Source organism: Myotis brandtii, unplaced genomic scaffold, assembly GCF_000412655.1.
Source record: "Myotis brandtii unplaced genomic scaffold, ASM41265v1 scaffold506, whole genome shotgun sequence".
NCBI lineage: Eukaryota > Metazoa > Chordata > Mammalia > Chiroptera > Vespertilionidae > Myotis > Myotis brandtii.
In genome coordinates, this window is record NW_005369287.1 from 192,797 (window position 1) to 219,728 (window position 26,932).

Sequence of the window (26,932 nt, forward strand, 5' to 3'; positions counted from 1 at the left end):
CCCTCAGCCCTTAGCAGTAACATTAGGAGAGAGATGGTCCCTACTACCTGGGGATGCTGTGGGCAGAAGTGAGTCCGTGAGTGTGGAGGGCTGAGAACATACTCGACATGTAGTAAGGCTGTAAGTATCAGCTTGTGTGTTCATAAAACTGGCAACACATTGGAACACTGTAGTATAGGGGTCTAAAATCAAAGAACTCTTAATAATAAAGGAATGATAATTAATTAATCTATTTTCAGTGTCCACCTCTGTTCTTGAGACCAGGTGGCAGGTGGGTGGTCTGGATGCTGATGCAAGAGGAGGCCCCTACCTGGAGAAGGAGTTGTCGAAGATGAGCATGTAGATGCCTGGTGTTCGGACCTTGAGCTGGCCCTGGATGTTCTCCTTGTGGGAATTGCATCGGGTGGTGGGAATGAGGACCTGGGAGGAAAAGCAGGTAAGGAAAACCATCAGAGGCTGAAAGGGCCCCATGGACCCTCTGGGAAGACCCTTTATTTGGGGCAGGAAACTGAGTGCCCTGTCTGAGGTCAGAGCTGAGCTGGGCTGGGATCAGCCCCTAGGGGTACTGGGGTGCCTTCCACACGTCATGGTTTGGTGATAACTTGTCGCAGGGGTAGGTATGAGTTTCATCCAGATCATGAACTGGTCAACACCCCAAAGGAGTAGACCCCAGCCCCCTCTGACCATGGCCAGTGCCGGAACGCCCACCATCTGCAGAAGCAGCCCCTTCTGGCTTTAGGAAGCTGGGGCTCATTCTAGGTGAAATCCATCTGCCTGGCTGTTTCCTGTTGGCCCCAGTTTCATACAAAGCAGCAGTTTTCAAGAGACTGGACATAGGCAATGAAGGTCAGGTATCTCTGAGAGAACAAGACGAGCCTTAGCTCACTGCTAAGGAAACAACCACCAGACAGGACAATCAGAAAACAAACAGGAAGATGTATACGCAAACCTAATCTCATCAATAATCACATTAAATGTAAATAGTCTAAACATCCCAATTAAAAGGCAGAGATGATCAGGTTGGATAAAAGCAAGACCCAACCCCTTCACACCTATAAGAAATGCTATTTAAATGTAAATATGCAAATACGTTAAAAGTACAAGGATGTAAAAAGATGTACCATGCTACACTAGTCAAAAGAAAGCTGGATTGACTATATTAATATCAAAGTGAATATTATATCAAAGAATAAGACCAGGGATAATTTTATGACGATAAAGTTGTCAATTCATCAAGAGGACATAATCCTACACATTTATGCTCCTGATGACAGAGCTTCAAAACACATGAAGCACACACACACAAAAAAGTATAATTATAAGGAGAAATAAAATAAATTCACAATTATAGTTGGATATTTCAATATCTCTCAATAATTGAGGGGATAAGTAGACAGGAACTCAATAAGAAAATAGGCCCTGGCCAGTGTGGTTCAGTGGGTTGGAGCAACGTCCTGAACACTGAAAGGTTGAGGGTTCGATCCCTGGTCGGGGCCTTTTTGGGAGGCAACTGATCAATGTTTCTCTCTCTCAATGATGTCTCTCCTTTCCCCTCTCTCTAAAAATCAATAAAAAATGCAAACTTAAAAAAAAGAAATAGAAGACTTGTACAACACTATCAACAATTTGACCTAATTGATAATTATAGAACACTCCACCCAACAACAGCAGAATACACATTCTCTCCAAGTGCACTTGGAACATTCACCAGGTATTCTATTAGGCTGTAAAAAAAACAACTTACATCTAAACGGATTCAAATTATACAAAGTGTGTTTTCTGACAATGGGATTAAATAAAAAAAATGAATAGATCTCTGCAAAATCCCCAAATACTTGGAAACTACATCACACACTCTAAATAACACACAAGTAAAAGAGAAATTAAAAGGGAGATCCCGAAGGCATGGGAGAGTGCCTGGGTGTGTTCCTGACACCACAGTACATTCACTCTGGCTGGAGGCTGCTGGTGGTGAGGGAGTAGGATGGGCCCAAGACAAGCCTGGAGGGGACAGAGATACATGAGGACCTACTATGTGTGGGCTCTGAGGCAGCTACTTCTGCACATTATCTCGTTAAGTTTCATTCATGTTCGATAATATTCTAATTCCACTGGGGTCTGAGGTTTCCGGGGAGCCGAGTGGTTGGGGTGGTTAGTTCATGGATGTGGTCCATGACCTAAAACTTCTGAGCCTGGCCTGAGGCCTCCTGCAAGCACAGGTAGGAAGGAGCTGCTGGGCAGAAGGGCTGCCCTTTCTACAGGGTCACCTGTGCGCCCTGCATCTTCTACCTACAGTCACAGCCTTGATGACAAAGCAACAACCAAGGGCTCATTAAGGCAGGTCCTCTGAAGAGGATACATTTAAAATAAGACTCTTCATTACTTTAAATAAATACATCAAGACGTCTAGGGGAGATTCATAACTGCTCTGGTGTCAGAGCTCATGCAGTTGAGGTGACGGGACGATAATGGCATAAACCGGAGACGGCTCGGCGGTGATGTCTGGGGACACCTCCTTGGCCTCCATGCCTGAGTGGCCATGCCCTGGTGTAGCTGATGTGTCTGTAAAACAGTCCACGTTGGTTTAGCTGATCTTCCTATGGGCTCCGGTGTCGTGGGGTCCTGGTTCAAAGCGAGGTTCTATGCTAAATGGAAAAAGCCAGTTAAAAAGGCCACATACTGTCTGATTCCATTCACATGAAATGTCCAGCATAGGCAAGCCCATAGTGAGAATGAGCTGGTGGCTGCTGGGTAGAGGTTAGAACTGCTAGTGGGTCCATATTTTTGGGGGATGTGATAAAAATGGTATCAGAGTAGACAGTGGTGGTAGTTGCAAAACTTAGTGAATAAACCTAAAAACAAAACAAAACAAAACCCCAATGACTTGTACCCATTAAATGGTGAGTGATATCTCGATAAAGCTATTTAAAAAGTAAGACGTTAGCCTGACTGGCGTGGCTCAGTGGTTGAGCATCTACCTATGAACCAGGAGGTCACGGTTCGATTCCCAGTCAGGACACATGCTCGGGTTGCAGGCTCAATCCCCAGTGTATTTGGGGTGGGTGGTGGGGGGAGGTGGTGCAGGAAGCAAGCGATCAATGTTTCTCTCTCCATCATTGATGTTTCTATCTCTCCTCCCTTCCTCTCTGAAATCAATAAAAAAATATATATTTTTAAAAAGTAAGAATTTAAAGGTCCTGTTCCCAGTCCCGGTTCCTCCCCTGACTCCCTCTGTGGCCCTAGGTGGCCATCGAGCTTCTCTGGCCAAGCCTGGGTCCTCACAAGGGTAGCCTTGAGTTCCTGGTGTACTGTTTCTTTAACAAGTGCCTTCCCAAATTCAGACTCTAGCTCGGTGTCCAGGCATGGAGGAAGTCACCCTGGAGAGGGTGTGGCAAGGGGTGTGTGTCTCTGACCGGTGCCACCAGAGTCGGGGCCGGCCTTCTGCTGTGCTGCTCCTGCCTGGACACTTCTTCTCTAACCCATGGCCCCATATGCTTCTCTTGGTTTGGCCCAGGGTCTCCTGCCCCAATCACTGGCCCCCAGGCTGGGTTAGGTGACCACAGTGCCCACTCCCTCTGATTATGACACTCACCCTGTGAATCATGGCTGCCTTTTCACTAGGGCTCTGGTTCTATTGTGAGCTCTTCAAGGGCAGATCCCACGGGCCCCACAGAGCCCGGTACAGAGCAGAAGCTCAATAAATGGTTGTGAACAGACTGCAAGCATGCGCACACTTCCTGTGTCTGCACCTCCACAATCACACTGCACCCGTTGTTTCTCGTAAGACCCAGGCTGTCAGGGGGCCACACAGGGGGGTCCCCAGGACAGATGCTGAGGACGTGTGCCGGACCTTCCCCAGGGTGACATCTGTTTGTTTGGGGACCTCAGACAGAAATAACCACCTCCACCTACAGCTGGCTGGGGACAGGGGCCTGTGAAGGCAGAGTAGCAACTGAGCACCCAGCTCATTCCCCCCGTAGATGGGCTTCTTCTGCCCCCTGGCGTCCACTGTAGGAAAGACAATGGTGGTCATAACCCAGGAAGGCACCTGGAAGCCAGAGAGGAGGCGTGATTCCTGGTAAGAACCACACAGGTGTGGCAGGTGAGTGACTGGGAAGGGGAGAGACCCCGGGCTCAGCCACATGTGGGCAGGTGGAATGGCAAAGGTCTGGACATCTGATTTAGTCACCTCCTCCCTCCGGGCCACAAACACCCACAGTGTTAATCTGGGTGGTTGCAGTGCTAGGCGCTCGGTGGGTTTGGGGACAGGGAGGGTTAACAGCAAAGGTGCTGGTATAAGCTCTTGGCTGTGCAGAAGGGTCAGAGCGGAGCTGGTAAGTGCATCGGTATCACTGCTGCTCAACCAACCACACAGGCAAGTCACTACGCACCTCAGCTTGCTTATCTGCAAACCGGACGAAGACCTGCCCCACAGAGCGAGGCACCACCCTCCGGGTGCCCAGTCGGCAGGTGGCCCTGGGTCCACTCTCAGACCACAAGCTCCAGGACCTCCGGGCTGGGGCATCGCCACCTCTCAGGAAGGAAGTGCCCCAAAGCCAGGTAGGTAGCATGGCTGTCAGCCCCCAAAATGATGAGAGGGCAGAGCAGTGTTCAGATAAGAATGAACGAGGCTGCCTTCAGCTCGGGGGCCTTCCCACCCCTACCCCGAGCCCCTCAGGGCACCCCAAATTGCTCTTCTCTATCCTGTTTCTTGCAATTTTGGAAAATGGAGATTTGGCAACCATATTAAGGCCCGGGATCCACCCCAGCTCCCATTCAGCGTGGCCGACTGTCCTCACCATTCCCTCCACTCAGTGCTTCAAACAGAACTGGGGTTTTTACCCAAACCAGCTCTCATCCATTGTCCCCTGCACCCTGTCCCTGCAGAGGAACAGGCATGGATTCTGACCTTCTTCCTCACCCCACATTCAATCGCCACCACGGGTCCTGTTCACCTGCTCGTGTCCCAAATTCCACCCACCCTCTGCACTCTGACTTCCTCCCCTTGATCCAGCCCCGTGGCCCTCAACCTGGCCGCTCACTGCAATCACTAGGGATGTCTGTGCCCCTGACACACGAGGACCTCACTTCGTGGTCTGGGGAGTGGCCTTGGCGGAGGGTTTAAAGACGCTCCCCAGGTGTTTCTAACGTGAGGTCCCGGTTGAGAACAGTGGTCCAGACCACCGTCAATATTGTAAGCTTAGGATGTCTCAGGAGCGTATGAACTGGTCTCTGGCGTGAAGATTTCAAGCCCAACCAACCCAAGTGACAGTGGCTGTTTTGTGGTGAGATGTAGGGATCTCGGGAGATGGTGATCTCTCACAGTGATACTTCTTGCTCTGCACGACTCTGTTAAAAAATAATCCTTACATTGAGCCATCCGTCTGCATTCCTCAACGTTTCAACTACCGATCTATCTGAAGGTCAGACTGAAGCTGTCTGACAAAGGAGTGACCTCCAGACATTTGAAGACGGCTCTCCTGAGCTTCAGGTCTCTCCTTCCCCAAGCTGGACAAGCCCAGGTGCCGTGCCTGCTCTGGGATGCAGCCAGAGGGCTCTCCCACCCTGGTTTCTCTCCGTGTCCCTCTCACAGCTGGGGCCCGGAACATTTCAAGAAAGGCCTGCCCAGCAGAAGGCAGGACGGCCGTGGCCCTGCTGTAGGGAGGGCCTGGCCAGGCGTCCTGATGTGAGCCTGCGCCCGCTGGCAGGGAGCTGGCCTCCTTACCTTGCACTGATCCAGCGGAGTGGCCTCTGCCTCCCTGAAGACCACACTGAAGGAGATACTCTTGGGGTCGGAGGAGAAGACCCAGCTGATGGTGAGGCCGGTCTCGGCCACGGTGATGGAGATGAGGCTGTAGGTACTGGACCTCACAAACAGCTCCCTGCTACCCTCCCCAAAGCTGGCAATCTCATCCACTGTGAAGGGCAATTTTACCCTAAAAAAACAAATGCAGAGAGGGACCTGATCAACATGGGTAAAATGATTTAATGGTAATAAACTCCTTCAGCATTTTCTTGTCTAGGAAGCTATTTATTTCTCCTTCAATGTTAAATGATAGCCTTGCTGGGTAACATAGTCTTGGTTGTAGATCCTTGATTTTTATCACTTTGACTATTTCGTACCAATTCCTTCTGGCTTGAAATGTTTCTGTTGAGAAATCAACTGACAATCTTATGGAAGCTCCCTTATAGGTAACTAACTGCCTTTCTCTTGCAGCTTTTAATATTCTCTCTTTGTCTCTAATCTTTGCCATTTTAATTATGATGGGTCTTGGTGTGGGCCTCTTTGGATTGGTCTTGTTTGGGACTCTACACTTCCTGGACTTATGTTTTGTTTACCTTCTCCAGATTAGGGAAGTTTTCACTTATTATTTTTTCAAATAGGTTTCTCAAACCCTTGTTCTTTCACTTTTCCTTTAGGTACCCCTATGATGCAGATGTTATTATATTTCATGTTGTACCAAAATTTCCTTAAAGTATCCTCATTTTTATCTTTTAAATTCTTTTCTTTTTGCTGCACTGATTGGATAGTTTCTGCTACCTTGTCTTCCAAATTGCTGATTCAAACCTCTACTTCACATAACTGACTGTTTCTTTCTTCTTCTTTTTTTAAAAATATATTTTATTGATTTTTTACAGAGAGGAAGGGAGAGGGATAGAGAGTTAGAAACATCAATGGGAGAGAAACATCGATTAGCTGCCTCCTGCACACCTCCCATTGGGGATGTGCCCGCAACCAAGGTACATGCCCTTACTGGAATCGAACCCTGGGACCTATTAGTCTGCAGGCTGACACTCACTCCACTGAGCCAAACCGGTTAGGGCTGACTGTTTATTTCTTATACTATATTCTTCATTTCACATTTTTGTATTAATCATTTCTCACTGGTCCTTTTTTATGGTTTCTATGTCCTTTTTCATGCTGTTGAAGTTCTCACTAAGTTTCTTGAACATCTTTTTTTTAAAAAACAAATTCACATTTTATTTATGTCAAAATAAACTGTACAAAATTGACTTTCTTCACCAAAAATAATAGAATATTTTCTGTGTTATTCCTAGATAAACGACAAAACACATTTTTTGTAGGTTTTCTAGGTTTTGCTTATAAATCAAGATGAGAGACGCCGCCGCCGCCGCCGCCTCCGCTCCCGTCGCCTGTGGTTCTCCAAACTCTCGCCGCCCGGGAGAAGGTGTACCGGCATCGCATCCCGCAAGGAAAAATGGTGGAGCCAGGACAAGATTTACTGCTTGCTGCTTTGAGTGAGAGTGGAATTAGTCCGAATGACCTCTTTGATATTGATGGTGGAGATGCGGGGCTTGCAGCTCCAACACCTACCCCTTCAGTTCACCAGTCAGTGCCACTTAGTACATTAGAACTAGGTTTGGAGACTGAAGCAGCAGTTCCTGTTAAACAAGAACCAGAGACGGTACCTACTCCAGCACTGTTAAATGTTAGGCAGCCTCCGTCTACAACAACATTTGTGCTGAATCAAATAAATCAACTTCCGACCTTGGGATCTACAATTGTAATGACTAAAACACCACCTGTAACAACGAATAGGCAAACCATCACTTTAGCAAAGTTTATCCAGACCTCTGCAAACACACGCCCTTCGGTCTCAGTACCAGCAGTACGAAATGCCGTGACCTCTGCACCTTCAAAAGACCAGGTTCAACTGAAGGACCTTCTGAAAAATAATAGTCTGAATGAACTCATGAAACTGAAGCCACCAGCTAATATCACTCAGCCAGTTGCAACAGCAGCTACTGATGTAAGCAACGGCCCAGTAAAGAAGGAGTCTTCTAATAAAGAGGTAGCAAGAATATGGGTAAATGACATGAAGATGAGGAGTTTTTCCCCGACCATGAAGGTTCCTGTTGTAAAAGAGGAAGATGAACCGGAGGAAGAGGATGAAGAAGAAATGGGCCATGCAGAAACCTACGCAGAGTATATGCCAATAAAATGTATGTCTTTGGGATTTGCCAAAATAATGAAAGACTTCCAGGTTCCTCTTGAACTTAAAAACTTTACCACACACGTTATTATCTATTAGGATTTGTCAATGTGGGCACTTAAGAATTTGACAAGCACCAGCTTTGTAATGTTTTAAACTAGAATATGTTTGAAAATATATACACATGTACTGTGTTGTTTTTTTCTTCTAAAAAAAATAAAAATAAAAAAATAAATCAAGACGAGGCAGTAGATACAGTCATGGAAAAAGACAGGATAAAACAGACCAATCTGTTGTCAGTACCCATGACCCCTGATCCTGCCTTGACCATGAAACAGAAGTGTTTGACATATACTTGCTAAAAAGCTTATGAAGATATAGGCTCAACAAAGGAATGTAAACAGCAACACCCAGATGTAGAACAATGGCAGGTTCTTCCTTCAATGTTTAACAGTAACTTGTTCCTTTAAGATCATTGAATAAAGACAAAATCTACACTGAAATCCTTGTTTGGCAAGCTCACGTTTCTTTCACTATCTGGCAATTCCCTTAACTGTCCATTACAGATTTCTAATACAGTGGGGCCTTGGCTTACGAGTTTAATTCGTTCCGTGACGGAGCTCGTAACTCAAATTACTCGTATGTCAAATCAAAAGTGAACGAGTGAGACACGTGATGCTGGGCTGATGTTGTGGCGTTCACTGTGACATTCGTTGCGCCAACTAGCGGTGTGGTATCTGAAGCTGGCTCATAACCCGAATTTTAGCTCGCAACTCAAAGCAAAAAATCGGCCGAGAGAGAGAGAGAGAGAGAGAGAGAGAGAGACGGCTTGTATCTCGAAAAACTCGTTAGTCGGGACACTCGTAAGTCAAGGCCCCACTGTAGTATTCTTAAAACTCCTGCCATTCAAAGGTTAGTCATGCACTTCATCGTAAAGTTTTATGAAACACATTCCTCCCACACCTCCTCAAAATTTATTTCTTCGAATAACTGATAACTCAATACCCGCCAACGGGATCCACAGTGATAATAAATGTTATGTCTAAAATGACGTTAGCAGACATCACGTAGAAGTGCAGTGTGGCACTTTCAACGCCACCCTCTGGAAGACAGTTCTCCAAGCATGAGAGTTCACACGGGCCATTTAAACCGTCAGATCACCAATGGCTAATGCACTCAAGATATCCAGTGATTAAGTGGCCTACATATACCTTATAGCTTTTCTATGTTTTCAAATTTCTTAGATTTTTTTTTCAATATCCAATATAAGAGAAAACCTATTTCAATAGTCTCTCAGGTATTTTCGATAGTTTTGGAATTATCTGTAGGAAGCTCTGACTTAGTTGTACAGAATTTGATATATGTGTCCACCATTAAATCCAAATCATGTTTTATATCAAAGTTTATGTTAAGCAAAGCTAAGTTACTTGACCTTTGGTCTGTCAAAGTGTTCCTCAGGTATGCTTTGAGACGCTTTCGCCCATTTTCATAGCGTTCATTCTCAACCTTCATCACAGGGAGAATACACGGGACCTTCAGTGGTGCATAAACACTAGGGAAAACCTTGATGTCTGGCAGGTGGAGGGCTTCATAAATGGTGGGTGGAGGCTCTCTATCTTCTCCTCTGTGTTTCCACTTGATTCTCCCACAATGCAGCTCAGCTGAGAGTGTATCAGGACTGGGTAAGTTGTGTCTGGACACGTCAGCATGGTGCGCCTCTGATGTACTGAATTTGAGCTGTCCCATGACAGAGGGGACCAGAGATAAGCATTTAAGAGCTTTGAGGTGCTGTTCTGAGAATATATCTTTCAGTTCCTGGATAATGTGCTCCACTGTTGGAACACTTAGAGCTTCTTTCTAGTAACCCTCAGAGGTCAGCTGAGACTCCGGGTTCCCTTGCTGAGCTCCGTGGAATTTCCCAGGGAGCTTCATCTGGATATGAGGTTTGGTTGCCAAGTTGGTGGCTTCCTCAAACCAAAATTCACGATAAACTTCAATATTTCCCATCACTTCATTTAGCGAATGCAGCACCACAGTCAAGCTACTGGCTGCAAAGAAAACATCAGAAGTCTGCCCCTCGAGATTTTCCCCAAAAGCTCTTATAAAAGATAGAACATTTTTAAGAACGACAATGGTAACAACGAAATCATCAAAATCTACTGCACTACAGAGTACAAATACTCAGCTCGCTATATAGTTACTCCATCTAATATTTGTATCATGACTTATACCATCTAAACATAAAACAAGTGCTTGTAGGAGGTCCACTAAAATTGCAAAAGCATCATGCCTGCCTGACCACCGAGAATGGCAAATTTCTTTCAGTTCTTTACCCCTTTCTTCATTGTTTTGAAAGAGGAGAGAAATTACACTGTCAAGCTCTAAAAGCAGTTGTGGTGATCGATGGAAAAAAGAACTTCCTCAATTGTTCCTAACAGACACTCTCATAACAGGCACCGGTTTTGCCAACCACACATTTAAGGCACAGAAAGAACAGAGTGTGTAGACAGCTTGGGGATATTTCTCCAAAAGTCTAGAAGCAACAACTTTCATTTTGGAAGAAAATCCACTGGACACAATGTAAGCCTGGCCACAACAACATTTCATGTTGAATCCCCATTTCTCAGTTATCGTAGTGTGAAATTTCATAGCCAAAATTTCGGCATCAGCTTCATAAGGCAGGAAACCCACAAATTCCTCTCGCAGGTTATGAGCTTCGTCAACAAACCTCACCAACACAGGCAGGTGCTCTTCCCCTGCTATGTCCACTACGTCGTCAGTGATAATCGAAAAGAAGTGCGAGTCTCTCACTTCCCTGAGTGTTTCTTCCCGCACGCAGCTCTCACAGATCTCTAGCAGCGTGTGGACTGCTGTTGTCTCAAAGCGCTTTCTCAGAACCTCTTCCCCAGAACTTATCCGGCACTCCAACAGTGCCTGAAAGTTATCAAGAGTAAAGAGACCTTCTGGGATTTCATCAGCTTCGTGTCCATAGAGGTATGCTTTGTTTTCCCGTAAGAATCAAAACCTCAAATAAAGATTTTAAGTATTTTGAGTTTTGCTTCTCTTCAAGGGTTAAAGGTAAAATGTCTTCATCCTGTTCTCCACCCTCTTCTGCACTGGAGTTCTGAGCATTGCTGTTGTAGATTTCTTTATGTTTTTGTTCCTGTTCAGAAGTTTTGTCAACATCATGGGTTTTAAAAGCTCCAACAACAAAATGAATGTAGTTCCTCAAACCTGGCACCCTGTTTCAAGCCACTCTACTTCTACACACAATATCCTTCCCTCTTTTTTTGCCGGGAGTCCATGCCTCCTCATTATTTTTCTGTTTCAGTGTCCTGATTTCATCTTCACTCAATTCTTTTATTTGTTTTCTGTGTCTATTTTGTGGATTGTTCAAATGACTGGTAAGATCAAATATTGTTGGTATTGCATTGCCTTGAAGAACTGTCCTGTAAGGACTAGTTCTACAAATTACAGAAGTCTCAAAGTGTCTGGCACATATCGATAATGTTTATTTAGTTGATGAGGTGTTTTATCTTCTAAGTCTGTTCTCCTACAATTTTCCACCCACTTCTGGCATTTGGCCGGATCCCTCGGGAACCTGAAGGCGGCCAAATCCGACTGCATGCTCTTCAGTGTGCAGTTGGGGGCCGTGCAGAAGCTCGGCATCATCGCCTGCCCACAGGCCGGCCCAGCGCTCCCCTCTCTGCCTCCTCCGGAAAGGGGAGCCTGGCCAGCTGGCTGGGCAAGACAGGTGCCTCTTGAGCATCTTTATAACCACTGTTTTGTACTCTGTATCTGGTAGATTGTTTGCTTCCATTTCATTTGGGTTTTTTCTGGATATTTCTCCTGTCCTTTCATTTGGGGCATGTTTCTTTGTCTCCCCATTTTGGCTACCTCTTAGTGTTTGTCTCCGTGTATTAGGAAGATCTGCTATGTCTCCCAGTCTTCACAGGGTGTCTTACGTAGTAGGTGTGACCCAGTGGCACCGTCTCCTTGACCACTGGAGCTGGGTGCTCCAGGAATGTCCCTGTGTGGGTTATAGGAGCCCTCCTATTGTAACTGAGTCTTAATTCTGATTTGCCTGTTCACGTGTGGGGCTGACCCTCAAGCTGGCTAACCGTGAGGATTGACCCCGACCACAGTGTATGAGCTGCTGTGCAGGAGTTGACCACACGAAGCAGAATTCTCCTCAGCAGGGTCTGGTGCCCCTTGGGAAGGTAATTGGATCCTGCTCTGGAGTTGTTTGATGTTTGCCACTAGTTGGTTCTGGTGGCTCATGGGAGGGACTCTGGTGCAGGTCAGTGTCAGATGCTGCCTGTGACTGGCCCTAGGCAACCTGTTTGGAGTTTTAAAACAACCCACAGCTTGTGGCTGCCTCTGCAGCGCCTGGGCGTGTGTAGGACCAAGTTGTGCACCAAGGCTGGCATTCAGTAGCACTGAGCCTGGGGGCAGGTCAGTAAAAGGTACAAGGCACTCTGAGATTTGCCTCTGCCTTCTGGCTGCCCGTTAGGTCCGTCACTAAGAGAGCCTCCGGCAGTACTGGGTTGAATGATGTAGGTCCTTAGTGAGTCACCAGGGAGGAGGGGTGAGTGGTGTTTATCACCGAAACAGGCGGGGTCAGTGCTGGATCTGAGGCCACTCACTAAAGTCCCGGGGTACACTAAGGCTAGCCGCCAGCTGCTGGGTGCCTGCAGACCTTTGTGGTGGAGCAGGGTTTCAGGGAGTCGTCAGGGGGAGGCAGCAGAGTTTATCAGGCACAAACAGACTAAGACTTGGCTGTGTGAAGGGCTCTGCACTGCTTGGGCGTGTGAGGGGAAAAACTGACACCATCTTAGAGCCACATAACCCTGTCTGTCCCAGATTCTGCCTCTCCTGTGAAAGGGAGGCAATGGTCAGTCTTGGGGGAAGGTAAGGTGTGTGGCCCCCACCCCAGAGCCACACAACTCAGTCACTAACACCCCCTGAACCTGTCTGGACCTCTACACTCAAGGCCCAAGCAGCCGACTCCTCTGCAGGACGTGATCTTTGCTGTGTTGAACAGGGAGCCTGGAGGGTGGGACTCTTGGCATTTCCCCCAGGCTGATGCTGGACTTCTAAGAGTGCTCCACCCAAGAAAGATAGCATCTACAATATAAGAGAGAAACTTAGGGCAAGGACCGGGTGGCCATTCCTTCAGCTTTCTCCCTGGAGCCACAAACCCCAGTCTCTCCTCACAGAACTCTAGTCCCTCCGCCCTCCCTCCTTTGGAGCCCTGGGTGAGTATCTGCCAATGAGATTTTGTGCTGGATCTTAAAGAGGGCACCCTAGTTTCCAGCAGGAAACCAAGGAGGACAGAATCCCGATTTTCACAGCCAGATGCTATGTGGTACCCCGGCTCTGGTCCTCTGGGCTGGGGAGCCGGGGGTAGGGTTGAGACCGCTCGCTCCTGGGGGAACCTTGGCAGCTGAGACAGTCTTCTGGAATTTCAGTCGTGCCCATTGAAGGAAAAAGGGGGGGCGGCCCTTTTGGAATCTCTGCCCTTCCTACCAGTCTCAATGTGGCTTCTCTGTAAATCCTTAGCTTTAAGACTTCTGTTGCTAGTCTCAGCTGATTATTCAGGTGAGGCCTTCTGTTTCCGCTGTAATGCCAGTCTGGTCCTGGGAGGTGGGGAGTGCGACTTCCACCTCCTCCACGGCCGTCTGGGATCCCTCCCCCGACTCTCTAACGCAGGGCTGATATCATGGCCTCGGGGATCATATCTTGGGGCTGTGCCCCGGCTCTAACTCTCATGAGGCGGTTTGAGCCTCTTCCAGAAGTCTGAAGGGTCTAGTGACGAGAGTGCCTCTGCTTGCAGGCCCTCTGCAGGACCCAGCAGGGATGTGAAGAATGAGGTGTGGAGCCAGAGGGACCCGGACTCTGGTGCCTGCCTCACTTCTTACTGCTGCAGGCTGACTCTCCCCTCAGCCTCCGTCCCCTCATATGCAAACAGAGACAGCCACCTGCCTCTTGCCCGGTGTGGAGATGACGTAAGAGGATGAACCTGAATAGGGAAATCTCCTTGATGCTACCTGTCTTGACTGGGGCGGCGCCCCGTCCTGTACCAAGCAACTCCAGAGGCAGCATGTAGCTCAGAGCTACAGCCTGGGATGTGGTGGGCTGGGGCCAGTCTCATCGCCTCAACTCTGCCTTTCCTGGAGGAAATGTGTTGCGTCGGGGGTGGAAACGAAAGCTCAGAGAGGTTAGGTAACTTTCCCAAGACTGAACAGCAAGTGTTGGTGCTGAGAGTTCTGTCTGCCTCCCAAGCTGTGGGGATGGATGGAAACACTCCCCAAAGCTACACTAACGAGAAGACTAATCCATGATTTAAAAACCCAAATGCTTTAAAAAGAACAGCTCTGATCTGAGTCATTCACCTTTGTGAAAACTGAATTCCATTAAACATGTTTCCATGTACTAAGCTTTATTTCTAATTATGGTATAAAAGGCCTTTCCCAACGTTTACATTTTTCAGAGAATCTGAGAGCAGGCAGAGGTTCATTGTGGAGAAGAGGTCTTTCTTGTAACATCAAGTGTTACTACATTACGTGTGTAGTCACTTCCTGACGGAATAGCCCGCCAAGGCTGGGCTATCTTATAATTTATGTTCCGGAACTGTCCCTTGCATTGTTATTGTGATTGTGCCTTTAATTAATGTTTTTGACCTTTCTAGACATTATATGTTCAGTAAAGAACAATACCCAGTCTCCCCAAAGGAGATGCGAATAAGGACAAATTAACGGTTTGCTATCTCTGCTCAAATAAAAGCCTCCTGTCCACAGGACTCTCACATCATAAATGTAAATTCTACTGGTCTCCCTACTCTGCCCTGGATCCCCACAGTCATCCCTCCACACCAGAGTGACCCTTTTCCAGATGTAAATTAGAGTAAGTCACTCTTCTGTTCCAAACCTAATTTGGGGGCTCCCATTTCCCCCTCAGACAAAAACCAAAGTCCTTAGAATGGCCAACGAGGTCTGATGTGATGTGGACCTCCCAGCCCTCATTCCCTCTCTGACTAGGTCTCTCTGCTTCCGCCACCCTGGCCTTTACCCTAGTCCTTGAACATGCCCGGTACCATCCTGCCTCAGGGCCTTTGCACTGACTGTTTTCTCTGCTTGAATGCTGGTCCTTCACATATCTGAATGGCAACTCTGTCAAGTCTTAACCTTCTTGGCGTCACTCCATCTAAAGCTGCAAATTCCCCTGACCTCTCACCCGCCTCTTTGTTTCTTTCCCCTAGCAAGCTACCTTGCAACATATTATATAATTTCCTTACTCATGTTTATAGTTTGTCCAACCCTTCTGAACTACATGCTGAACATGAGGGCAGGGATCTTTTTCTGTGTTGTTCACTGCTGTACTCCAAGGACTTAGAACAGTACCTGGTACACAGGAGGTACTGAATAAACACCGGTGAATGAGTGACTGAATGTATTCAATGACTATTATGCAGTTACGCAGCCATTGGACACAACACTGGAGAGAACAAGAATGCTATGGGGAAATACACATGCAATATTAAATTTAAAAAGACTGCAAAATACAATGTACAATATTTAAGTAAAAATTATGTAAATGTGTATAAGTATAAAAAGACTGGAGAGCTACATATCAATGTGATTTACTTATCTCTATTTTCCTAGTTTTCTACAATGAAAATGTATTGTGTTTATGATAAGAAAACAAAGTTATTTTCAAAAAAGAACATAGGGCATAGCTATGGGAGAGGGATGACTTTAAAGGGGGACAGGGAGCTTTTGGGGGTGATGGACCTGGTTTGGACTATTTTTCTTTCCTAGAACGAGGTTGCCTCTTTCGCAGCATGTTAGCTCAGGGCTACAACTTAGGAATGTGTGAGGCTGGAGCCAGTCACATCTCCTCAACTCTGCCTTTTCTGGAAAAAACGTGTTGCCTCAGGGGTAGAAACTAAAACTAAAGCTCAGAGAGGTTAGGTAACTTGTCCAAGACGGAGCAGCAAGTGGGGAGCAGAGCTGGGTGGGCTTTGAGGTCCCTGAGATCGTATGAGCTGCTGGCCGAGCTGAGTGTGGGCTGGGCAGGATGACTGGTGACTATTACACTGTATTATTTGTCAAAGGCCAAGCATTACACACTGTAAAGGGGGTCTTACTGTATATAAATTATACCTAAAAAAGCACAACCTCCGGTGCCCAGTCAGCCTGCGGGTGCGTTCCAGCTCCGGCACTGGGAAGTCAGTTCCTCTGCCCCGAACCCACTGTCCCGGGAGGCCCCGCTTGGGGATGGGCACTTACATCAGCTCCCCGGACTTCAGCAAGCAGATTTCTGTGTCCTGCCCCAGGGCCATGTCTTCGGTGTCCTCAGGGGTTAGTGAGCTCGATGCGGTGTCCCTGAAATGTCATGAGAGTACAGCCATTTAGTTATCAGCACACAGGGGCCCACTACCTGAGGCCCACAGCTGGAGTCATGTAGCCAATATCAGACCCCATGGAAACCCTTCAATCTGGAGGTCGTGAGACAGGCCCGCATACCCTGTGGGCAGAGGGCACTGGGTGGGAGAGGACAACAGGGCTGCAGTGATCTCCCTAACGTCTTCCCCACGGGTGTGGGGACGGGATGACCATGCACACATGGACCACCCCCCATCCCACACCAGCTGAGTTACAGAGAGGCTCTGACCTCTTGGCTTCCTTTGGACAGCCTGGATATCGTGCCTGCTTGCCACCAGAGCTCCCACTGCCCGACCTTGCTCCTGTCTGCCTACTGCTGGAGTGCTGAGGCCACGGGATGTGGGAATCTGCTCTCGGGGTGCAACTACGTGGGGGTGGCGAGGGCTGGCACTGGGGGCTCTCAGGGGTGTCTAGATCACCAGACACCCACGAGCGCCCAGGTGCCCGGCTGGGGCTGTCTCTGCACAGCTCACACCAGCCCATGACCAGCGGGACAGTCAGCCTCCCACTGGAGCCCACTGTGGCTCAGGGCAGAGAGGTGGCATAGCTCGGGGTGGGGTGTTGGGAATCACCACTTCAAGGCGGTTCCGGTCTTGGCTTTGCGACTAACTCTGTGACTCTGGCTAAGTCCTTTCGCCTGCTGCCACCAAGGCAAGCCTTGTCATTCGCCATTCCGTTTCCCCCAGGCCCTGCCCCACCTCTGCCCTCCTCCCTTCTTGTTGCTCTTCTAACCATGGCTTCCAGATCCCCCACCTCTGACCCTGGGACAAACAGAATCACAGAATGTCCCTGCAAGAAGCAGCTCAAGAGACAGGGGTTCAGGGGAGGAGAGATGGGCCCAAGGCCACGCAGGCCGACCTCATTTCATTTGCTTTTATCCTTGTCCACAGTGGAAACACCGTAAACGAGAAAGATCTATAACATATGATGAAACAAACTCTGAAAACTGCAGCTGGTTCTCTCCATCTTCCTACATCTAGGACAAAAGATGTCCTTACCTATTGTTCCCTCTCTTTCTGCGTCTCCCCCCTCTCTGACCATCATGACGCCAGACAACCCCCAGCAACCCACAAGGAGATGATTCCCAGAGTAGGTGCCTCAGACCCTCGCTGGTCCTGCCTGAGGCCCCGCGAGAGGGAGCTGGGGGGGAGGGGGGGAGGAGGGGAGAGAATGCCTGGGTGGGCGATGAAGTTGGGAAGGTAGCGAGTAGTTTTCAATAGATTTTCAAACAGTGGGTCACGACCCACGTAGTAGGTTGTGAGTAAGTTATGGCCAACATTAGGAAAACAGACCGGAAATGACCAATGCATGTGGGGAGGGTTCAGTATCGTTTTATGAGGCTCTTGTTCTGATTTGGAGTCTACACATGTCCACACCCAGGTGGTCAGGTAACATGTACTCTCACTGTGGGATGTAGTAGAAAATGTCCAAGCAGCTGTGTTAGAAGATGCCCAAGGATTAAAAAATGTGAGAATGACAGGGAACAAAAGCACAGCCACCAGGGGGCAGCCTATCCCCTCCCAGGCCCATTTCTTTCTGTTGTCATTGATGTGCTTTTCTAAGAAAAGGAGCGAGACAAACTCACTGCCCACAAGTGACCTTCCTCCCGCCAGGCTCCAGCCCTGGGAGCTTAACGCTAGCCACAGCAGCCTCGTGGGGAAGACGGCATGCCACACTTCCCCGAGCCTACAGCCAGTCCAGCTGGACCTGTCTTCACCCACAGGTATCTACCAACTTGCTCCACCCCCTGAGGCGCTCATCTCGACATCCCTGGGCACCTGCCCTGCACACAGCCTGTGCCCAGTAAGTGTCCAGGTTAGGTGCCTCAGGCTAAGGCAGTTTTCTGTCTCAAATGCCCCCAAGGGAGGACACGACCAATTTACTTATTTATTTTTAAATATATTTTTATTAATTTCAGAGGAAGGGAGGGAGATCGAGATCAGAATCATTGGTTGGCTGCCTCCTACATGCCCCACACTAGGATCAAGTCTGCAACCTGGGAATATGCCTTGACCGGGAATCGAAGTATGACCTCCTGGTTCACAGATCAACACTCAACCACTGAGCCACGCCAGCCGGGCAAGGCTCCAAGTTAGAACCAAGTAAGAAGAAAGTGGCCATCACAGATGAGGTGGATGCTGAGCAGTCCCTGGCAATGCAGTCCAGGGGTTCATGCGGCCTGGAGGAGGGATCCCGGGTGGGGTCCTCCAGCTTGGTTTCTGCAGCTGCAATCTCTAGTATTTTCCTCCCACAGATCAAAATGCCTTGGCTCTTTTTTACTGAATTGCTGTACGTCAATTTTGCAGCCGTTGGATAGCAGATGGCCCGCTCGTTTGGATGTGCTGGGCAGGAAAGGATGCCTGCAAGGCCCCTATGCGAGGGTCTGGCTGACCCTCTTCCTCAGGGGCTCCATCTACGGCTCTGGCTGAGCCCAGCAGTTAGGAGTGGTGCTCTGACCGATGAGAGTCCGGCAGTCCCCCGGGCAGCCTGCATCTGTGAGCAGGGCCCTGTGAGCAGCAGAGGTCTTGGGTTTACAATCGCACTGTCCAACAGATAGCCACTAGCTATGGCTATTGAAACCCAAATTCACCAAATTATTTTAAAGCTACAAAATGTGACTCTTTAGTTGCACTAGCCACACAGCAGGTGCTGAGCAGCCACACGGGCTAGTGGCCACTGAGGGGACAGCACGGACCCAGGACGTGCCCGTCACTGCAGGAGACTCTAGTGAACAGCCCGGTTTGCAAGGTTGGGGTGAGTCATTTTGTGGATTGGGGTATTTTATTTTACGATTAAAGTAAATTCCTAGTAGTTGTTGTTTTAGTCACTGATTTCCTTTTGCCTAAAAACCAAGCGAAGAAGAACAGTTCTGGTATTTTGATTTCTGATTACTTGGTAACTATGGTCTGACGCAAGAGACAAACCTGCAGGCCCATTCTCACAACCAACACCTGGGGGCGACGCTGCACAGGCCACACCCAACTCCCTCCCACACCTCCCTAGCCCTTTGGTTAGGCTACCGTTGTTAGGATCTTTTAACTTCCCCTCCACAGCCCTGTCACCCACCAAAGCCTTGCAGGCAGCCTCTTCTGCCTGCAGCTGTGAAGGCCTCAGCCCGGGTCCCAACATCCTAACTAGAGTTCTGGCTCGAGAGTGCCAGGTGCTGAGGAAGAGCGAGCAGGTCATCGTAGCCTGACTTCCCCGATAAGTGTGTGGCAGGCGGCTGCCATGCCCCTCCGGTTCTCCCCTCACCTGTTTGGAAAATGTTGCAGTACACCAGTGGGAAGCCAAGGCATATGACTGGCTACTTCCCCTTAAGCAGCTTAGTTTTGTTTCCAAGAAAAGGAATGCCCTTGAAACAAGCAACACTGCAAACAGGCAGATCACAAAAGGCACTTGTGGAGGGCAGCAGGTCGAGACCTGGTTTGCCCCACGGGGCACAAGTGATTACTAGGCGAGAAGAGCACGGCCGAGTGTGTGTGAGACAAGGCTCAGGTCCTTCCAACTCCGGCTCTTGAACTCGTCCTAAATGACATGGCTGGCTTATCCCATGTCAGACCCACATTCACCTAGAAGCCATCTGGTTCACTGGCCTGGCAGTGACGGAGCTGGGTTTGTAGCCTGGAAATGCCAGTTACTAGCTGTGTGCACATGGGACTAATTCAACTACGGCCCTGGGTGTTCTCACCTATTAAATGGGGATACCAGTTCTGCAGGGTTGAGAATCCGTGGCTATCACGTTGGAGCTGCACGCATACACAGAACGAGACCAGAGCATGCACTCTGCATTGGTCCAGACCCAAACTATTCCAAAGAGACGCATGACTAGTGAATGAAAGAATTTTAAGATTCGAATGCCATCGGTTTACAAACAAAAGCCCTCTCAGGTCCCAGCGGGCGAGTCGGTCGCCAGCCCGGGGGCAGAGGGGTCTCAGTGACGGAGCCACAGCTTCCTATCTTTGACCCCAAATTACATGGGTGCAGACTGGTCATGTGGATTCTGATCTGCTAGATGGGTTGGGCCTCTTCCAATCAGCAACCGAGGGTTCTTCAAAACTACTCAGCGGAAACATGGACCACATCACAGAGAGGCAGAGGTAGAGCCTGCTGCTGAGCACAGCTCATCTCTGGAACAAACTGAAAAGGCATCTTGGTGGGTGAGTCATTTGTCTTCCTCTCTATAGGTAAGAGCCAGGGCTCTCAGATTCCTGCCGGGAGCAGCCGCCCTGAAATGCCCAGGCTTTTAGCGCGCAGCTGCTCCAGGTTTCGATCCCATCTCTCCTGCTTGCTGCCGAGGGTTAGAGAAATGACTTATGGGTCCTGGGCACTGGACGTGCTTGGAAGCGAATGGTCCTGGGGGGCAACGGCGGTCAGACCCTCCCGGGAGATGAGGAGACTCGCTGTCTATGTTTGTTCACTGAATAGCCTTTGTTTTTGTTTCTTTTGCATTTAATAAGACAGGCTCCTATCTCGGAATATGGCTCACCACTATAGAACTTTTGGAAAATATAAGGGAAATAAGTCTGCACCAACCAGAGCGAACTGCTGATAAAATCTGGTCATGTTTCTGTTTTAAAAAATATATAGTCAAAACCCTATAGCTTATCGTGGATTCTTAGACCAGGGTGGTAAGGTATGTGGCAGAGTGTCAAAGGGCTCACGGACCCCAGGAGTGCAAGTGTGTGTACGTATTTCTGAGGAAAAGGTCTGCGGCCTCGATGAGATTCTCAAAGGGGTTTATGATCAAAGGTTAAGAACCATGATTAATTCTATACCCCTGTCACCTACTCACTGCAATAGTAACAGCCAATACTAAGTTTGTGCTTATACTCTTCTGAGCAATTCAAATGCGTTACCGTTTTAAAAATATTAAAAGCACTAAACATTAGTTATATTCTATTTTGTCTGAATTATAATTAGCTATTTTTTTTATTATTAGACATTTACACTATTTCCAAAGTTGCATATATTACCTTTTTTATTTTTTATTTTCAGAAATAAACATAGAACTTTGGTTATGGAAGTAAATGGTTTTCCCATTTCTAGAAGGGAAAGTAATTTTTTAAGGTTTTGAGAAAATCCGATTTATTGATTTCAGAGAGGGAATTAGAAACATTAACGATGAGAGAGCATCACTGGTTGGCTGCCTACTGCACACCCCCCACCGGGGATTGAGGATGCAACCGAGGCATGTGCTCTGACTGGGAATCGAACCATGACCTCCTGGTTCATAGGTCAGTGCTCAACCACTGAGACACCGCGGCCGGACGAGGAGCAGGGACTTTTTATTGCGTAGTCTCACCCAAAGGCAAGGCCCTTCCTTGCAGTGAAGGGTGCTTTGTTCCCAGAAAAGACTGAGGGGACAGCACCAGGGCTGATGCCACTTCCAGTCAGAAGTCTTCCAGGAGATAAGAAAGGAGAGATAAGGCCTCCTTGTTTATGCCCTTGTCTGGCTGGTTGTTGTATTTTTTTTTTTGCTGGTGGTTATTTTGACTTTGCTAATCCAAATACCTGCCTCCTTCCAACTATGAAATTGCAATAAAGAATACCTGTGTTTTCGTTTAAAAAACAGCAACACAAAAAACCCATCTTCTTGAGGTACTGATAGCCCTGGGTCCCTGGAAATGAGCCACTGTGTGTGGAGAATCTGCAGGCCAGTGGCCTGGCACTCCAAACTCGAAGCTGCTGCAGGCAGGTGCCCGTGCCCACGCCACGGGTCACATCACCTCTGTTATGTCCTGCCTGTGGTCCTCGGCAGGGTCACAGGGCAAAGAGAAGGGTCAAAGGGAAGTGTGGGCCTTGAAGGGCAGGGAGTCCCAGGCAAAAGAGGCAGCTATTTGCACTTAGCTACAAGCCCCACTGCAAGGCCTGCCACCGGCCTCTGGCCACCCACCCAGCTGGCCATTTCAACCAGGGCTCCCATTTGTTAAAGGAGACCCCTCAGCCTAAACTGCTAGTCATAAAAGCTAAAGCCATGTTCTCTTCTAAGGAAACCTACCTCTTAAGAGATGCCTAAAGGTCAAAGTATCTTCAGGAAATGAGGCTCTGACGGGGCACATTGTCACTGGGACAGGCGATAAAGGGGAAAGATGAGGCTGGGGTGTGAGAACTCCCCAATCCCTGGTCAGGGGCCGGCTCAGCCCAAGTGCTGGGCAGCCACGTGCATTTCTCTGTCTGGTTTTTCTATCAGTCGTCCTTTAAAATCTATGTAGTTGAGAGCAAAAGGCAGGAGGGACGGGCCATCCCCCAGACACCTCCTGGGGAACACGTGCCTTGGCTTTCACGAGTAGTTCAGGGGTCCAATGTAACAGCAGGTGGGGCACAGGATGGGCGGGCACGTGCTGTGAGGCCTGGGCAGGTGTAGCAGGCCCTTCTGTGCTGCTCTACCAAAGGGCACCGACCCCATGTCACCACAGGTGCCCTTTGAGGCCGAAGTGAGCACACGTTTTCTGGGATGCGCATGGTCTCCCAGGCGGGTGAGTCCTGAGAACTGTAAGGCTCATGAAGAATTCCCTGTCCTGCTGGAGCATTTTCCCCACTGAACTGGCCGTGTCGTGTACTAGACTGTGCAGGGCGGAGCTGGGCAAGGGGGCAGTGGGAAGACGGGCGTGGACCCTCAGCCCAAACATGACTCCTGTGTTTTGACTCACAGGTGTTCATCAGAACAGACACTATGGAGGACGACGACTATTTTGCAAGCATGTTCAATGTGTCCAATGCCAACAAGCAGGAGCACAATAACTTCCTGGAGTTCAAGAAGCTCTTTCTGCCCTGCATGTACGTGGCTGTGTTCCTCTGTGGCCTGGTGGGGAACTCGCTGGTGCTGGTCATCTATATCTTCTACCAGAAGCTGAAGAGCCTGACGGACATGTTCCTGGTGAACCTGCCCCTGGCTGACCTGGTGTTTGTCTGCACCCTGCCCTTCTGGGCCTACGCAGGCATGCATGAATGGGTCTTCGGCAAGGTGATGTGCCAAATCCTGCTGGGCGTCTATACTTTCAACTTCTACACGTCCATGCTCATCCTCGTCTGCATCACCGTGGACCGCTTCATGGCGGTGGTCCGGGCCACAAAGGCCTATAACCAGAAGGCGAAGCGGATGAGCTGGGGCAAGGCCATCTGCGGGTCCATCTGGGTGGTCTCCCTGCTGTTGGCCTTGCCACAGATCATCTATGGTGATGTCCATAAGTACGACAAGTGGGTCTGTGATCACAACGAGGCGATTTCCACTGTGGTTCTCGCCACCCAGATGACTCTGGGGTTCTTCCTGCCACTGCTCACCATGATTGTCTGCTACTCGGTCATAATCAAGACGCTGCTTCGTGCCCGAGGCTTCCAGAACCACAAGTCTCTCAAGATCATCTTCCTGGTGGTGGCTGTGTTCCTGCTGACCCAGACGCCCTTCACTCTCGTGAAGCTCATAGGCAGCACGAGCTGGGTGTACCACACCATGACCAGCTACCACTACGCCATCATCGTGACGGAGGTCATTGCCTACCTGCGGGCCTGCCTCAACCCTGTGCTCTACGCTTTTGTTGGCCTGAAGTTTCGGAAGAACTTCTGGAAACTTGTGAAAGACATTGGCTGCCTCCCTTACGTGGGAGCCTGGAGCCAGCCGAAGTCCTCGGAGGACACTTCCAAGACGTGCTCCGCCTCCCAGCAAGTGGAGGGCACCAGCATGTTCCAGCTGTAGGCTTTGGGGCTCAGAGAAGCTGCCCAGGAACTTGCAGGAGCACAGAATGCCGTGTCCTCTGGCGGCGACGGGGAAGGCTTTGTTTATAGCTTGTGCATTTTCGCGGAGAAGTGACCCAACGCTGCAACTGGTGTGCAATGCTTCTTCTCAGGTGTGAACACACCTGTTCTCTCCTTGAACACCAGGCCTAAAGCTCACAGGGGGAGCTAGAAACTGTAAGGGGTTTCCTTCCTCCATCTCCGAGAATTCTGACACCAGGGGGAATGGCGTGACTCTAAAACCCCAGGTTCTCCTTCACTGAGACTGAGACTGAAGGTTGAAGAGGTTCCATGACCACAGAGCTGCTGACAGCAGGTGACGTGGAGCTCCCAAGTTCAGGAGATTCTTCCAGTTTTGGGGAGGCAGGGATGACAGCAGCCATGAGAACAGGTGCTGACCCTTTCCTTTGGGCTCCTCACCAAGGAGGTCAGGTTCTGCCTCACTTTTGGGTTAACTTTTATGCTCTTGTTCTGTGATTAATCCTGGAAGGACTTGCACCAGGGAATATGAACAGGCCAAAATAACTGAGTCGGCTGAGAATCCCAGGGGTCCACAGAATGCTAGAAACTGTGCATAGCCAAGTTTAAGATCACCGTGAATCTAAGAAGTGTTCTGAAAAGGAGTCTATGCTGGGTCTGCTCATTTTAAAATTGAATGATCTGCCTGGCCGATGTGGTTCAGTGGTTAAGCATTGACCCATGAACCAGGAGGTCTCGGTTCGATTCCAGGTTGGGGCATATGTCTGGGTTGTGGGCTTGGTCCCCAGTAGGGGGTGTGCAGGAGGCAGCCAATCAATGATTCTATCTCATCATTGATGTTTCCACCTCTTTCCCCCTCTCCCTTCCTCTCTGAAGTCAATAAAATTTTTTTTTAAAAACCAACAACACAGATATCCTATGCCTTTCACACACATGCGCACAAATCCTTTATGTATATGTAATTCTCTCTTCCACACATATGTCAAACAGCATATGATTTTCATGACTAAGAAATAAAACTTTTAAAAGTCTCCAAACTACTTTACCCCTTGGGCACTTTCCACTTTAATGTGGCATGCCTGGGATAGGTCAAGAGCTTATTTGTGGGCCCAGGGCACAAGAAAGAAGTTAAGATTGCAAACTCTCAGGGCACTGCTCTACCCAGGACGTGGAATATACCAGTGAAAACCACCCAGCTCCTTGGCTGTGGTTTCCAACCTCCTGCCCACCATGTGAGGTGTATTTGTTTAACCTCCATACTGTGGTCACGGAATGAGGCAGTTTTAAATGTCAGACACTGTGCGTGTTGTGTCTACTAGATCCTAACTCTCTGCTCAATAGGCTTAAAGTTGCCTCTTTGGTTCATGAGTCACAAGTCACTCGCCAAAATGAGGAGGACAGCTGACGTCAGCTGTTATGCAGGCAGAATTATGGGCTGAATAGTGCGGTTTTGAGGTTTAGATAGACCAGACCTGGATCCAGCTCTGCCCGTCACTACGTGGTAATCTCTTCACCTTTGTTTTGGTGAGACATGGACTGTACCACGGCCGACCTCCCAGGGCTGGCTGCGGGCTGGAGGCCCTGCGTACAGAACACTGGGCACAGTTCGCATTCACGGGCAGGAGGGCTCCCAAATGGCAGAAGTGCCTGCTCTTTGTCCCGAGAACCAGCAATACTACTGAGCCGCAGGAAGGACGAAACACTGCCATCTGCGACAGCATGGATGGATCCTGAGAGTCACATGCTAAGCAAAATCAATCAGATGGAAAAGGGCAAGAATCATGTTCTCACTCACTGTGAAGGACATAACACAGAAGGCAGCAAATGAACAAACAAAAGAAACAAATAAAAAGTTCATTGACACAGACAACAGTATGGTGGTTGCCAGAGGGAAGAGGGGTGGGGAGAGGTTGAAGAGGGTCAGGGGGGTCAAATATATGGTGACAGAGGAGGGCAGACTTAGGGTGATGAGCACACAATACAATATACAGATGATGTTTCAAGTGTACACTCGAAACCTATATAATCTCATTAACAATGTCACTCCGGTAAATTGAAAAGACAAAAACTAGCAACACAAAATGGAAGCTGCTGTGTTGGCGAGGCTTGGAAGGGTTTGCTTCGCGCCTTCGGAGAGGCGTGGCATGCCACACGCACTGCCAGCGGCACAGGGCCCACATGACCCCACCTGCTGTTTCATAACCGCGCCCAATGCATCCATGAGTGACTTTCCTATACTCGGGCCTCATGATCACTGCGTCCGTCCCAAACAACACGATCTGCTCTTTTCCTGGGGACAAGGCCGATGCTGACCTTCTTTAAATGGGCTTCACTGGGGCATTGCCGTCATCTCCCTGTGTGCCTCCACCTCGTGTAGAGCACCTCTGACAGCGGGGCCACTAGCCCCTGACTTTCCTGACAGTGTCCCCACACAAGAGGCGAGGCCCTGCAGCATCTCCACAGGCTTCTGTGGGGGGAAGCGGTGGTGAGGAGAGAGCAGGGCCCTGGGTCACTCAAACACCGGCTCAGTGGCAGCCCCACCTCTTGTGTCCCTGGGAAAGTCACTCAGGCCCCCAGGCCCACGTCACCACCCACACCCCTGGCTAGCGACAGTGAGGCCCGGTCAGTGCACTCCGAGGGCCAAGCTGGGGGCTGCCTGGCCACAGCAGCACAAGGGCCACTGTTGGGACCACTGGCTCCTCCCTGACCAGGCACCGCCAGTCCGTACCCCACCCCCGGCCCTTCCACAGCTTAGCAAACCCGCCCACCTGTCCCCAGGAACCGCACAGCAGCTGAGTCCTTCACCTTCCTGCCTCGTCA

The 26,932-nt window shown here is 49.2% G+C and overlaps 2 protein-coding genes and 1 long non-coding RNA gene across 8 annotated transcripts in view; 2 read left to right on the top strand and 1 right to left on the bottom strand.

The window, feature by feature from the left end:
* Positions 1–26,932, bottom strand: part of FYCO1 (FYVE and coiled-coil domain containing 1) — a 69,381-nt gene that overhangs the window by 4,385 nt on the left and 38,064 nt on the right. For all 4 annotated transcript variants that reach the window (XM_005877059.2, XM_005877057.2, XM_014548397.1 and 1 more), the window contains 3 exons: positions 16,247–16,342; positions 5,726–5,936; positions 311–420 (listed from right to left, as the gene is read on the bottom strand). In XM_005877059.2, coding sequence (XP_005877121.1) covers positions 311–420; positions 5,726–5,936; positions 16,247–16,342 — 417 coding nt within the window. The remainder of the gene's footprint in view (positions 1–310; positions 421–5,725; positions 5,937–16,246; positions 16,343–26,932) is intronic.
* Positions 7,126–8,134, top strand: LOC106727956. The gene is made up of 2 exons (XR_001364191.1): positions 7,126–7,355; positions 7,457–8,134. It is a non-coding gene; the product is annotated as an uncharacterized LOC106727956 (long non-coding RNA).
* On the top strand, positions 19,737–24,836 carry CXCR6 (chemokine (C-X-C motif) receptor 6). 3 transcript variants are annotated; one of them, XM_014548405.1, is made up of 2 exons: positions 19,737–20,586; positions 23,055–24,836. In XM_014548405.1, exon 2 carries the CDS (start codon positions 23,076–23,078, stop codon positions 24,093–24,095), a length of 1,020 nt encoding a protein of 339 aa, XP_014403891.1. In that variant the 5' UTR covers positions 19,737–20,586; positions 23,055–23,075; the 3' UTR covers positions 24,096–24,836. The 3 variants fall into 3 exon arrangements, with proteins under 3 accessions (XP_014403891.1, XP_014403890.1, XP_014403892.1); XM_014548404.1 differs by having other exon boundaries at positions 19,737–20,559; XM_014548406.1 differs by having other exon boundaries at positions 19,737–20,555.